At 38.6% G+C, this 15063-nt stretch overlaps 1 protein-coding gene across 10 annotated transcripts in view; it reads right to left on the bottom strand.

The window, feature by feature from the left end:
• ppfia2 (PTPRF interacting protein alpha 2) overlaps nucleotides 1-15063 on the bottom strand; it is a 183292-nt gene that overhangs the window by 34030 nt on the left and 134199 nt on the right. For all 10 annotated transcript variants that reach the window (XM_063460522.1, XM_063460521.1, XM_063460525.1 and 7 more), the window contains 4 exons: nucleotides 12280-12444; nucleotides 10837-10911; nucleotides 4249-4359; nucleotides 784-1005 (listed from right to left, as the gene is read on the bottom strand). In XM_063460522.1, coding sequence (XP_063316592.1) covers nucleotides 784-1005; nucleotides 4249-4359; nucleotides 10837-10911; nucleotides 12280-12444 — 573 coding nt within the window. The remainder of the gene's footprint in view (nucleotides 1-783; nucleotides 1006-4248; nucleotides 4360-10836; nucleotides 10912-12279; nucleotides 12445-15063) is intronic.

Genomic DNA, 15063 nt, shown 5'->3' with positions numbered 1-15063 from the left:
ATAAAATACAAACATGGGCTGCTGTCATGAATAGAGGCAACATTATCATGGAATTTCTCAGACTTAATTTCCTCCATGGAGAATTGCTTCAGACACAAACTTGCAGTAGCACCCATTGTTTCCAAACCATACAAATATTAACAGTTATTCTTAGAACACTAAATAAACTGCTGCTGTAAGAGAAGGCATTGCAGGGTAATAAAACACGATTGGCCTGATAAGGCCATGTTTGTCAGCCCACGATAACTGCCTCTGCCCACATCGTTAGCAATCAATAGTAATTTCATCCCCAGGCGACAGGGGCATCAGCTTATGTTCATATCCAGCCCACTTCACTGATATTAACCTTGCACAGACATATATTAAATAGGACTATTATTTGGATCTTAACTGCCAGTTTTGGACACAACTGGCTCTTTTTTGTGCTTTATGCATCAACAGTGTTGAACCCGTTCAAGAAATACAAACGGTTAGTTTGAGGCCTAGAGAAGTGTTTATTTGAAGTGTATATTTAGATATTTTTCAAGGACTCTTCACTTAACTCACTTCACCCGACGAAGGCATTATGAAAGACCTTATACGTTCACAAGTCAATGTGCATGTTTTTATGTGAGAAAAAGACGGAGTAATAAAGAGCTGGGGAGAGTGTGAGAGCATATGCAAATAGAAGCTGTTTTTAGACCACTGCTCGCTGTCTTTGATGTTTCTCTTGCAACTGTTATCCCCATGCGAATATGTGTGTGTGTGTATGCTTCCCCCTGTGCTCAGTTTCTGTGCTGTGACCTCTTTGATGTCCCTCTGGTACTTGTTGTTCATCTCCTCTGACTTGATGAGGTCCTTGCGGGCGGTCTCGAGCTCCTGCTCCACCTCGGAAACCCGGGAGGAGAGGGAGGACATGCGCTCCTTCATCTGGGCCAACTCGTAGTTCTGCTTCTCCAGCAGGTCCTGCAGCTCGACCACCTGACTCGCCTCATGGGCCGGCTCCAGAGAGCCATTGGACAGACGCTGGAGGGGAAAGAGGGGGACATGGAGTAAGAGGTCAACATATGAAAAGGGAAAATTATCCAAAAATATGTATGCGTCATGAAGCACAAAATTTGCCAAGGGATGTTTGGGGATGATTTCTAACTTTTAGTGTACTTTAAAAAGAATTTAAGAGCTTTTTAAAAAATGAATTCCCTTGCATGACGTCTTTTAAAACTCACAAATTAAGTGAGGCTTGTGGTATATAGGTAATAAGGTAATAATAAAGTAGTAATAAGACCACTGACAAGTGAGGGTTAGTATAGGATTTGGAAATTGGTTGTTAATGTTGTGGCTAATCAAAGTAAAAAATGTATTTCTTTCTTTTAAGTTAACACTAACTAGAACTTTTTCCTTGCAGTTGAAATAAATCTTTTGGATGTTAAATTATATCCCGAATCCTGACATGTGTCTTGTAAGTCCATTCAGAACGCACACTTGCCCCACAATAATCGCGATAACAAGTGATTATATTTTCTTTCTTTTTTCAAGTGTTAACCTAGTAAAAACCAGTACCTAAATCAAAAATAGAAGTTTGAGCTTTGAATGCAGGAAAATAAACACACTATCGAGACTAAAAATGAACAATGGTGCAAAGCAATTTTCTGATTTCCTGTCATGCCTCGTCTTCCTGTCGTGTATTCAAGTGGGCCCTGAGAAATCAGCCATGCTTCCACTTCAGATACCATGTCTGCTTTTGAGAATTACATACATTTGCATTCTAATAAATTCAAGTTCAGGAGCTCACGGCTTTGGTTCTTCCCCTGCTTTGATTCTGGATGGTCACAAAGACTGAATCACACCAGACTCTGCTGGAGAAATTGTTTTGACACTTGCATAAGTAATCTGATTAGATTTGCAGGGTTTCCACTCCGTACAGCTCTCCTGGTCTCTGCATGAGGTAGATTAATGAGGAGGATACCACAGAGATTCAGCTTACAAAAGGGTTTAGGGGCAAGAACAACAAAGGAAAACAACCTTATTATCGGTGCTAAATAACAAACATGCATAGTTTAAAAAACAAATCTTGCTTTTATGCTCAATTGAGTTACAGTAAGGTGAATGAGAGGATTGAGGGAAAGTGATCTCTTCATTCTCCATCTTCCTGCTGTATTGCGAGGCACAGCTGCCCATCTTTGGCCATCCATCTGTGAGGACAAACCTAATTGGGCCTCTCTGTCTGCTGCCTGTGATCAATGATTCACTTGAGCAAGGAACAGGATCCACTAAATCACACCAGTGATTTTAATACGAGCATGCCAGCAGTGGGCCATGCTCATAAAATAATTTTATATCTTCTTTATTGCCAAATGGCTCAGCTGTCCCTCTTCGTATCTGGGGTTTCCATCGATGGGCTTGTTTCACAGATTTGTACCATTTAGGACCAGGAAAGTTTAAAGGGACAATGTTAATAAGAGTTACCCAACATTTCAAAGGGGTGTATTGGTTTTTAACTCTGAATGACCTTTAAAATGGTTAAGTTTGGCTATGAAACAACTGCTCCCATTCATGCCTGCATGGATAGATGGACAGATAGTCTTGAGATGCCCCTCAAATCTTTATATTTTGCTTCTGAGAACCAATGTTTTTAGAATTTTTTCAAAGTGGCCTTGAGCAATAGTTCTCCAGGCTTTCTTAAGGTCTTTCAAAGTTTCTTCTTTGAACATAAGATGCTTTTTCACTAAGAGGAATGTTTTTGTTTATTAGGCCACTTAACGCAAACATAAAAAAGCACCTTACTAAACGGATGAACTACACATAACAGACAACTAAGCAAATAACCACATTTTAATTGCATCTAGGCACTTTAGTACTAGCAGCCTGTTGCAAAAACACATCATTTGTTCCTATTTCTTTAGTTGAATATACAAAACATCCCAAAGATTATGCAGTTTGTCTGACAAAATATTCTTGTACCAACAAGGTGATTCTCAAAAAGCTATTAGCTTAAAGTGACAGGGCTAAAACACCGTCTACAGCAGATAAGCAGCATTTGAAAGTCACGTCATTATGAAATTACATAAAACCTAAGACATAAAACCTAAAAGACAGATCTGTCCCTTCAGTTACAGAAGAGGTGGTCTGTAATTCAGTGGCACAAAAACTGATGGAGTGACAAACCAAGATGTGAAATAAATATATAAATATATATATATATATAAAAAAAATAAAAAAATAAATAAATATATATATATATATATATGAAAAAATCCGGTGGGCAGGTTTTGCCATTGTCCCCATCTCTGTCAGTCACTCTGACTGCAGTCATGCTGAATAACTAACCCTCACCATTACTGCAAGGTTAGTGTTCTTTCTTCACCGTATCACAAAACAAATGTGCCAAACAACACACGTTCATACTCTCTTATTTTATCTACACAAAACAGAGCAGATGATGGCTGTCTCCTCATTATCACATCCCTCAAACTCACACGCTCTTCATCTCTTTACTCCCAATCCCCCCCCACCACCACCTCCCATCCCCCAAACCCTCGTTCCCCAGCAGACCAGCCAAGTAATAACATCTCCATTGATCTACCCAGGTATCCTCTGCTGCTGTCTGCATGTATAAAAAAAATAATAAATAAATAAATAAATAAAAATTCTGCATCTGCTTTTGCCTTTGAGGTGCATCATTTTGGGCTCTCGTGCTTCTGACATAAAAAGGCATCAGCGTAATCTAGTAAATGTGCATGCGCCTACACCTATGCTGTTAAAATAATAATCAGAAGGAAATTTGTATTCAGCTATGGATGTCCATGTGTGCTCCTGCATAATGGCAAGGGGTGAGATCACAGCAGGAGTTTTCGCCTAACTGGTTACCTTCAGAATGCCTGCAGAGGTAAATAAATGTATGATCAAAACCATTTGATAGCCGCTGCAATACTTTAAAGTCAAAATGCCAATACAGCAGGGGGAACTAAATGTACAGGAATTTTTTGTTTAATGCCACCACAGCAGGGTTGTAGACAAAATACTGATTGCTAGTGCTTTTATTTTGAAATGGAAAACATCAGGGTTACTGTATGACTGCCACAGTAAGTAGATTTAATATATACATACATAATACTATGTACATTTTTAGAATAAACTATATCTTAATCAAAAACAACAAGTGGAAATATTGCCATAATGTACAGAATATTAAAGTGTAGTGTAGTTATTATAGATCCACACATAATTTTGACCATTTTTTCCTCCCATATTTAAATCAAGGGAGCTCACCTTGCCATGGACCTTCTGTTGAGCTTCACTGCCCTCCAAAATGTCCTCTCCTCCCTCACCTGATGCCACTTTTCTCTGGATGTGAGCATTCTGTTCCCGTAAGGCCACAATCTGTGGGACACAAAAATATGGGGTTAGAAGTAAAAAAACAAAAAACAAAACCCACACACACACTTGCCTGCACACAGCAACACAGTTTATGTGAGACGAAAAAACAAAACTGAATTTTAAGGCTGGCATCTTCCTCAGTGTGGCTTTAGAACTTTTAGCTTTTAGCGAAGCCTCTTGAATGAGCCTCTTGTTTGCACACACGATGAGGATAAAACCACAACCACACATAATTGCAATCCTCGGTTAACTAATCATTTTCCCCCTCTTATGCAACGCTAGTAAATTACAGTATATCACACTGCATAGGAATTTTGGAACATTACTTTAACCAACATATGAGCATTCATGGAAACCTTGTGATTATTGAGTTTTGCAAACCAAGTGCTTTATTTCCCCACCATCAGCAACTGTCCTGAAACCGTAACCCTGTCACAGGGGTGTCTGGCAACAATAACATTCTGGTTTGGCTTTGACTGACAACATATGATTATCACTCACTTCAAGAGAGAGAAAGGTTGACAGTGTACCTGCTGCCTACTAATATCTGTGTGAGAACTTTGAAGCACAGAGTTCACAGTACTTCTTGAAGTACTTCTTTCCAGAGCCTAATGCTTATGGAGAGCGGCCGTTCATTCGTCCCAGGTATGCCATTAAAGATTAACTACCAAAATGGGTAACTTCTTCTAAGACTTTCTCCGTGTATCCTACACTAGCACTAAGGTGAATACGAAAATAACGTGTTGCAAATACATCAATCTTTTATTGAGGTCGAACATAGGCCAGCTGCACTAAAGTAAACACAGTGCAGCTTTAAGAAATGTATGAAAAAAATGATTCCCCTGAGAAACGAAAGTCAAAACAGAGTAAGAAATACAAGCCAAATACACGCAGTCCTGGTTCTGAAAGTAAAACTGAAACAGGGCAGATCCTCAATGCTCCTCTTTGCAATGGAAAACTAAGAAAAGCCACAAAGTCAGTCTACAAACTGTGAGGGATGTTAAAATAGTACTGGTGATGATATTTACTGTGTGCCATTGCGTTCCTGTTCAAAATGAATTTGGCCAACCTGGAGATTTGTTCAAAATGTGAAAAGACTGTCTGCTTTTATTTCAACAATAAGCTTGGTACAGTGTGTTCTGTTTATCTTTGCAGACAGAAGCAGTCAAAGTTACACCACTGTCCACTGGTCTCAATCTCTGAAACCTCCCCTACAAAGTAAATAACCACCAGAAAAACAACTCTAGCACTAAAATATTTTTACAGTTATTCCCTACACGAACAAAAAAGGGGCAGCTCCCAACAAAAAAACCCCCAACAATTATTACAGTACATGAAGCATGCTAATAGCGTGATGTGATTAAAGCTGCATCATGCTGGTTCTCCTCTATGAGTAGTCGAAAGCTTCAGAAAAGCTTTAATCTCTGAACCATGTAGGACTCTCAAATCATGCATGTTCCTTTTTGTCCTTCTCTTTATGGATGATTCGATCAGGATTTCCAAGCAGCCAGAGCCATCATTTATGACAATCCAACTACCATTACTAATCATTCTAATAAATAATTACAGTTTGAGAATGGAAATGCTGAGTGATCATCGCCGTTGAAAACAAATTGTGATGCTTTAAAATCGTCTTTTCTCTCTCTTTCCGCAACAGACATTTGTTGTGATCGGAACAGGAAGAGGAGCCCGAGGACAATCAATGAAAACGCTGTCGATAAAACAAACAATGCCTTCAAGTGACTTTGACATGATCCGGTTTAAACTCAGATCCCAACCTGCCCTCATTGACACCTGGACACAAGTCGTAGTTAATGTCGGGACCTCTTTAAAGTTGCGAGTGAGAACAGAAGATTATCTCCCACCTTCAACAGACAGGGTTTAGTTCACACTCAACTTTGCCAGCAGCAGCTTGGCTTCTTCTTTTCTGCTGCACTCTGTCTACAAAGCATCTTCTGTTCATTATTTTTAATGAGGGCATAATTATGCCTCCGTATGTTCCAGTACCATTATTTTGAGATTGTCTGTAATTTCTCCATCTCAGAGATCAAACACCAACGCCACCCATGACATAAAGGCACAATTGATGAATGGGGCGCTACTGATGCATCTCTATCGCTGAAATGAAAGAAGACAGAGAGAAGTTTGCCAGATGCAAAATGAAAAGGGTGACGAGGGACACAAGCACGAGTGGAGCTTCTTTTACAACGCAGCATCACAATTTCCTTATCTTCCTTTAGCACTTCTGGGCTCTGTGTTGACAGGAATGTCTGATGAAGTAGAAATTGGAGGAAAATGGGAAGGAGTGAAATAAGAATGGCTATGTTTGAGTGTGTGTGTCCACGGGTGTCAGAGGTTGCTCTTAGAGTATAAAAGATTGATGACGTCAAGGTGAGATTTGGGGAAAAGGAAGTTTGGTGCAATGCGCTTAAAATAGAATCAATCACACACCTGGGGAAAAATGCATGACCACACATAAAACATGTTTATCAAATGTTTTAGGTCAAAGGAGATTTCATTTCTTGTATTAGTTTTCTTTCTTTTACAAAATCCCAAAAGAATTAGGTCAGTCTTTTTTTTTTGGCAAAAGCAAGAAAAAAAAAGTACTGCTGTTGCCATTCTCAACCTTTTCTGCCAGCTTTTATTTGAAAAACCGTGAACAGAGTATTTCTCCTACTGAGCATAGTGCTGGTTTGGATCAACCTCAGCCTGTAAGAACCTCAGTGCTAGCCCACATCGGCTCATGGGTCAGATGTCACCTTTCTATACATCCAATTGTCAAATCTTATATTACCACACCATTAAAGCTGCTTTAAATTGTTAAAAGCTGATTCAAATGACCATATTGGCTATTAAAAAATTATCCCATTTCTTTGTCTTTAGAAACTCTTGGGTTGCTTCTCCAGTATGCTTCAAGTCATTATCCATTTGCACTATGAAGTGCTGTCTAATCAGTTTTGCAGCATCTGGTCGAATATTAGCAGAGAGAGTATAGCCCTGTACACTTCAGAATCCATACTTCTATCAGCAGTCACATCACCTATAAACACTAGTGGTAGTTCCACTATCATACATGCCCACGTCACAACATTATCTCTACCATGTTAGACAGATGATGTGGTATACTTCTGATCAATTAATTTTGTTGTCTAATCTGGCTTGTTGTTCTTGAGTGCAACCTGTTATTTAGACCTTGATGTAAACTCTCCATTACATTCATAAAGGTGTTGGTGTTGCAGAGCTAGCCAATTGATTTCCACTTATTAAGAATGTGCCAGATTGTTGATTTTGGCTACTCACCACTCATTAAGGTTATTTTGTTTTTTTAGCCTAGTGACAGCCTCTTTCACTTGCATCAACATTGTTTTGCTGGAGCTCCTCCTATTGGGAGCTCCATCAAAAAAGACACAAAAGCAACACTTGAAATCAAATCAATTTCTTTCAATTCAATTCAATTTTATTTATATAGTGCCAAATCACAACAACAGTCGCCTCAAGGCGCTTTATATTGTAAGGTAGACCCTACAATAATATGTACAGAGAAAAACCAAACAATCAAATGACCCCCTATGTGCAAGCACTTTGGCGACAGTGGGAAGGAAAAACTCCCTTTTAAAAGGAAGAAACCTCCGGCAGAACCAGGCTCAGGGAGGGGCGGCCATCATTTGCATAATTTGCCAAATAATGTTCCCTGTTCCCTCAACAATAATGAAGGAACAGACTTCACATGACCATAAAATAGCTCATTAGTCAGTTTAATTTTAAGCCTCTGAAAGTTACAAATGGTCAATCACCACGTGTAACTAAGGATGAGTTGCTAAGAATCTGGTATGACTGCATAAAATAATATTTGATACACATTATTTTATCTGCCTTGATCTTGTATGGTTGTGATAGATTCAAATGAGCTATTGAGCTACCTCTGGGAATTTAACAGCGTCTTAAAAATATGTCAGTTTTGATTAACATCAAATAATTGGTAAGCAACAATTCATCCTTAGATAGATACCAAAACACTCCACAGATAGAACTGCAATCACTAGCAGCAATCAGTGTGGGGCCACTTAAACACCTGTGACTGCATGAGGTTAAAGGCTGCTGATTTCTTCAAGCATGGACACATTGTCTAAATTCCTGGAGGGAAATGGGACTCATAATAGACCTCCATCTCAAATCAATTACCAGTTTGCGGGCTCACGGATCCGCCTGCCTCCCTGGAGCCTCTCAAGCGTGGACATTTTTATTCGGCAAAGCCGGTTTAACCATCCCCTCCACCACCTCCACCCTCCATCACCTCAAGGTCTAATCACTCATCTGTCCGCAGCTCTGACAAGTGTTGTGTTAACCATTAGAGAGGGACAGCCACACAGAAATACTGTATGGTCTTTATAAGCTTGGAAGTGCGATGTGAAAAATATTTCAAGGTGCTGCCGAGATGTCTGTCAGAGTTTCTGCAGTTAAAAAACAAGACTTCAGGAAAAACTGTCAAAGAGAAAAAGAGAAGAATTTAGGTACCGCTGGCCTTTAGGTTTACTTTTTTAAGTTTTCAATCTTTTCTACAATTCTCTCCTTGTCTGGTAGATCGCACACTATCAAATCTTGGGTTTTGACCCCTAGCGACTTTACTCGCCATCAAAACATATCATTACAGCTTCACTTTTTCAGTCCTTCGGTTTCTTTCAGAGGTGCTCTGACCAAGTGGAGCCCTGCACTCTCATTAATACACATACCTCCACACATGATCTGCCTCTGCATCCCACCTGCCATTTCTATTTGTGTCTTCTGCCTCTCTATGCCTTCTTTTGCACCCTTACCCCCTCTCTCTCCTCTCACACTAGATCTCTGTCTGTCCTTCCACCCACTCCACACGCCTCCCAACCATTCCCCTGATTGCTTTTCACTACCTTCTTTTTCTTCTTCTCCTCCCTTTAGTGACTTTTACTCCAGGCCCGAGTGTCAGGCTGGCATGTCTGACAGGCTGTGAAGTGGCAGCCTGAGGGTTTTTCCTCAGCTGGAACAGGACCATCTGCAGTGCAAGCCCTACTCTAGACCGAACTAGGAGATTAAGAAGGAAAGGCCACCAAGGAAACAGTGGCCAATGTACTGTCAGTGCTTCGCCCCAGCCACTGATGAGCATAAGATGAGGTAGAGTGAAGCCTGTCGAGGTACTGTAAATGTTCCTGGGTTTCAGAGCAGATAAATAATTCAGGACACATCACAGTATGTATTAGGTTTGCATCCACGTAAACAAGTAGTATATGTTCCTGTATATATGTTATGTTTGTTCGGAATATGCAGCTCAACACAAGGCTTGAGATACTGCATGTATATATAAATAGTATCTACATGTTTAATATATGAACAGCATATATTTTCTGTTATTTCAGCACATTCCCATCTCAAAATGTGAAATATTTCTCTTCACCGCTGGCATTGGACAGATTGTTTGTCAGCATCTGTGCCTTCATACACCAGCAGTGATTTTTAAGATGCAGATGAATTTAAGTGCTATAAAATTAAGTAAGCCACAATTTTATAGACCAAAGTTTCCCATGTGGAAACTTTGTGCTTTGAAGTTAGTTTTTACTCTGTTTTTACTTTGACATTAAGTAGTTTTTTAGGTTTAGATGCTTAAAGATTGGATGGGTTGAGTAAAGAAATTGCAATTGGAATAAATAAAAATGCTTGTTCATCACATTAACTCTGCATGTTCAAAATTATGTTTACTGAGCATGTTTGCAGAATCCTTAAAAAGCAGTACAGACATGCATTTGTCTGATGGGAATGGCTTAAATGAAAAAATAGTATTTGTTTTCCAAATTAGAATTGCTTGCTTTTCCTGATGCCTTTTATGCAAAGGATTAATAAAATAGCCAAAGTATTTAATTCCTTGTTAAAGAATATAATTTTTCTTTGTCCCATTCGTCTATATGCTACTCAGTGTTCCTTTGATGAAGAAAGCTAATAATCTACCTCAAGTCAGACACTATGCATTGGTATGAAAACAACCAACAAACCATTGTCTGAGGTTCCAGGAATTTCAGCCCATTCATTCTTGTTTTAATCCATAATCACTGATGATGCATTATCTGACAACACAAACAACAGAAAGTGTGTTTAAAAATATCACAATATTCATTATTCTACACCGTGGCCATTAGTCACAGCTTGTTAGCACTGCATTGGAACCCCTGTGGTCTTTTGCTTTAAGTTTCAACATAAGGTTACGAGAGTTACTGTCGACTTTTTAGTCTAGCCATTCTCCTCTAGCATTTCTGCCCAGAGAGGTAAACCCCTGAGACTGTTGTGTGTGAAAATTCTTGTAGATCTGCAGTTGAAATACTCAGATTGGCCCATCTGCCACATTCAAAGTCACTTTCATCACATTTCTTCCATATGCCTAAAAGCATTTGGTTGCTTATAAGACATCTGCATTAGCAAGCAGTTAATGTAGTTACTGGTGAGTGTGGTGGTTATTACCTCCTGATTGGCTGCTGTGAGCTCCTCCTCCAAGGCAGACACCCTCTCCAGTGACACTCGTAGTCTCTCTCTTACCTGAAAATCACAAAACATGAATCACGATCTGTCTGTAGATCCTTTGTGATGGGCACTGTTATAAGCCTTCACTGCACTTAATTCCACTGGGATGGCCTGATCTTAAAAGAGCCAAGCTGAAAAACGCAATCATTAGCTTCCTCTCTCACTGCTGTTAAAATCCCGGTCCAGGAAAGCAAGGGTTAACACATCAGAAGGTGCTATCCTCTTTTCCTCCCTTAGCCTTACAACACCACTTTGCTGGGGCTTCAAAGTAGCATTATATGGCTCTTACTGCTTTAAAAGCACCATTTGCAGAGAGGAGATTCCCCTTCTACACTTCTCCCTTTGTCTCTTTTAGGTTCATCATGGCTGTGATGGAACAGTTACTTGCAACACATTGTGAGTGTGCACCAGATATCAGAGGAGGCTGATCCTCTGTGTCCACGCTGGGATATTGTTCCAACACGGGACCCCATTTGCCTGAGCTTTTATTAGCTTAAACAATGTGGACGTTGGACATGTGTTATAAATGATGGCTTTCGGGGGGGGAGGATGAATGGATTACAGGGGGAGTGCTGATATTACACGGGAGGCTAAGGTCATAAATCAGCGGGATGTGAGGAGAAACACTGAGTGGGACATGTAAAGGCGTAAAACTAGAAAATGATAGCATGAAATCACACAAAAGGGAAAAAAAGCAATGTTAGTGTCATCTGGTCTTAAATGTTTTATCTATCCATATACATTATAATATACTATAACATAATAATTAGGGGCAGAGCCAAATCTGAATCCAGCAAAGCACAATTAATAAGTTATTACAAATATGTTTAACATTTAAAATTAAACATAATGTTTTGGGGAGAAAGAATAGGTGACTCAAAAGTAACAATGCAAAACATTTTTTTCTGGTTGGCTTTTATTTTCTTTCTGGATCTGTAGTATGTGTAGCTGAGGTTTTTTCCTGGTTAGCTCCTGCAGCTAGCTAGCCAACTAGTTACTTCACCTCCACACTGTACTAATACTCACTCAGCTTGCCTTTGACATGGCTAATGACACCAAACTGCAGAAATATAACACATTAAACCTAATTTTTCAAATAATTTTTTTAATAGTCAGTTACACTTTTCACAAACCCACTAATTACTTGTGCATTTATGAAAACCAAAAAAGAATTTTAAATGTAAATAACATGTGACTGATCCAGAATAAACAAAAATACATGTATGTGTCTCTAATAATAATATGAAACACACAAGTAATTACAACAGAGAAGGGACATACAACCGAATCAAAACAACACATTAAAGTCAAACACATTAAATTTGGTAAAACTGAAAAAAGCCAACAGTTACACATTTAATGTATAAATTCTGACAACCTTACCTTCTCATCTAGGGCTTTATGGTGTTCAAACAAGGATTTGAGTGCTTTAAGAACTTCGACCTCACTGGAGACCCCTGAAGGAGACTGAGCCTGCCTCTTGACCACAGTCATACGAAGTGACCGCTCGTGTCTGGACACCAGGCACTCAAGATGTTCCAGCAGTAACTAAAGGGAAGACATAGGAGAAGTCAATGTTATTATCAACTCTGAGAACTGCTGAAGAATCCAAAATATGAAGATTCTGAGAACACAGAAAGCCACGGCTCTTGTTCTAATTCTATTTTTGTTTTTTTTTCTACAAGTGCTAGAGGAATGATTTCAAGTGTGCTTGATCAGGCTCAAAAAATGTTTCAAAAATCAAACATGACTATCAAAAAAAACATTATATACATGCAACAAAGGCGATTACTTACAGAGACTGAGACCTTTGGGAAAAAAGTTGCAATAAAAGTGGTTTGGTGGTTTGGTATGTGACCAACTTCTATTCTTAGTATCATCACATTTTTTTTTTACCAATTAAAATTGCCATAATCACTATTTACATTCTCATAAACTTTTGTGAGTTATTACCAAATTATGGTATGAAAGTTCAGAATCACTGGAGAGAATGTTTTCCAGTAAGAAAAGTTTGCTTTGTATTCTTGTAACGCCTCATCAATGTAACTGTACAAACAATGTATATATAAAAAAGGGGGCAGATAACTGCAAAGGCAACGCTGTCCTTTCAACAAAAACACACAAAAGTGTAATCTATGTTGCGAGGTAACTTGTCAAGTCAACAGCCAGCAGAGTGCTACACAAAGACAGAGAAGAAATGCGGAGCTTGGAGGCGGGCTAAACAAAAGGCAACTACACAACAAAAACTGGGAGTAAACAATCATGTGTGTTATTCAGCAGAGATAAAACGTTATTTGTTACTGTAGCCTGCTCAGGTTCCACTGTGAGATCAGTGTAGGATCGTCTGCTTTCATTTCATTTCCCCTAGTGAGGCAGATCGTGACACTTCTTTCCCTCTCTGATGTCGTCCGGGGCAATAATAATATAGCCTTGAGATAATGATCTGGTTATAGGCTAAAGTTACAGCTCAGAATGATCTTTGTGCTCTTTCTGACCTTACTGGTTATATTCCCAGCATACCTTTACTTCAACTGTCCAAACATCTCCATCTGAGGCTACCGACATAGTTTTTTTTTTTTTTTGCAGACTGATTTACCTTTATTAACATTATTTAAACAATATTTTTATTACTTTTTGCAACAGAATACAAAGTTTTGTTTTCCCAGTAATATGCTGCAGTAATAGGAACCCTTTCCCCCGCCCTCACCTCCCACCCTGCTCTCTTCCAAACCTACAACAAAAAATAAAAAAAACAAAACACATAGAATATATATATACATTTGTACAATATGTGGCATTTATACATATTCAAGACACGGACAATAGAAATAGCTAGCACATACTAAACAATTTTCTCCTCATCCATACTCCTGCAGGAGTTGTCCGATGTTTACTTCTTTTATAAAGTTTTTAAATGGCTTCCAAATTTCAACGAAATATTTTAACTTGTCTTTGAGAAAATACGTTATCCTTTCCATTGCCATACACTGTGCCAAAGAATTTATCCAAGCACCAATAGCAGGAGGATCTGATTTTTTCCAATTTAAATGCAATCATACGTTTTGCCTGTAATGTACAATAATCCATAAATTCAATTTGATGGGCTCCTAGTTTAAGATTTTTAGAATACACATGTAATAGCAACATTTCTACATCTAAAGCAATCTTTTTATTCAAAATTTGGTTTATTTTGTTCATCACCTCCTGCCAAAATGCACGGACAATTCTGCATTCCCATATACAATGGAAAAATGTTCCACGGGCTTCTCCACATTTAAAACATGTATCTGGAATTCTGTTATTATATTTGTTCAATTTCACCGGTGTTACATATGTTTGCATGATCCAATTGTATTGTAATAACTTTAAGTTATTATTAATCGATTGTTTTTGTGATTTTAAGCAAATTAACTTCCATGTCTCCTCAGAAATATTAATATTTAGGTCCTTTCTCCAAGCTTCTAACTTAGAAACTGATGTTTCTGGAGAGGCTGAGACAATCCAGCTATAGAATGTTGAAATTAAACCTTTATTACCACCTTTTTTCACCATTAACTCCTCTAACTTACTTAACTGGGGAACGTTGAGAGATTGATTTTGCATGGAAGAAATGAAGCTTCTAATTTGTAAATACTTAAAAAAGTGTTTTTGGGGGATTTGAAAATTTGAAACTAAATCCTCAAATGAAACCATTACTCCATCACAAAAAAGATCACCCACTTTCTTAACACCTTTTTCCGCCCAACCCTGGAACCCTACGTCCAGGTTTCCTGGTACAAATAAGGCATTTCCCCAAATAGGACTAAACTGAGAGAGATTATTCTTAATATTCATCATTTCTTTTATTGTAAACAAAACTTCAATCATATTTTGGACTATAGGATTATTTGTTTCTTTCTTTAACTGTTTTGGCTGTGCAGAGTATAAGTACAAATTTAATGGCATTTTAAGAGAATTTGCTTCCATCCCCACCCAAGACGGGGTATTTTGGGATGAAAAATAAAACATTATTGTCCTTAGTTGAATAGCCAGGTAGTACCAGTAAAAATTGGGGCATTTCAACCCCCCTGTATCAAAGGGAAGATACAACAAAGACAAGCGAATGCGGGGATGCTTCTTGTTCCAAATAAACTCTCTGATTAATGATGCTAATTTGGTAAACAATCC

Source organism: Pelmatolapia mariae, linkage group LG17, assembly GCF_036321145.2.
Source record: "Pelmatolapia mariae isolate MD_Pm_ZW linkage group LG17, Pm_UMD_F_2, whole genome shotgun sequence".
Lineage (NCBI taxonomy): Eukaryota > Metazoa > Chordata > Actinopteri > Cichliformes > Cichlidae > Pelmatolapia > Pelmatolapia mariae.
The sequence above is the reverse complement of the archived record's forward strand: the minus strand, read 5'-3'. Positions and strand labels throughout refer to the sequence as shown.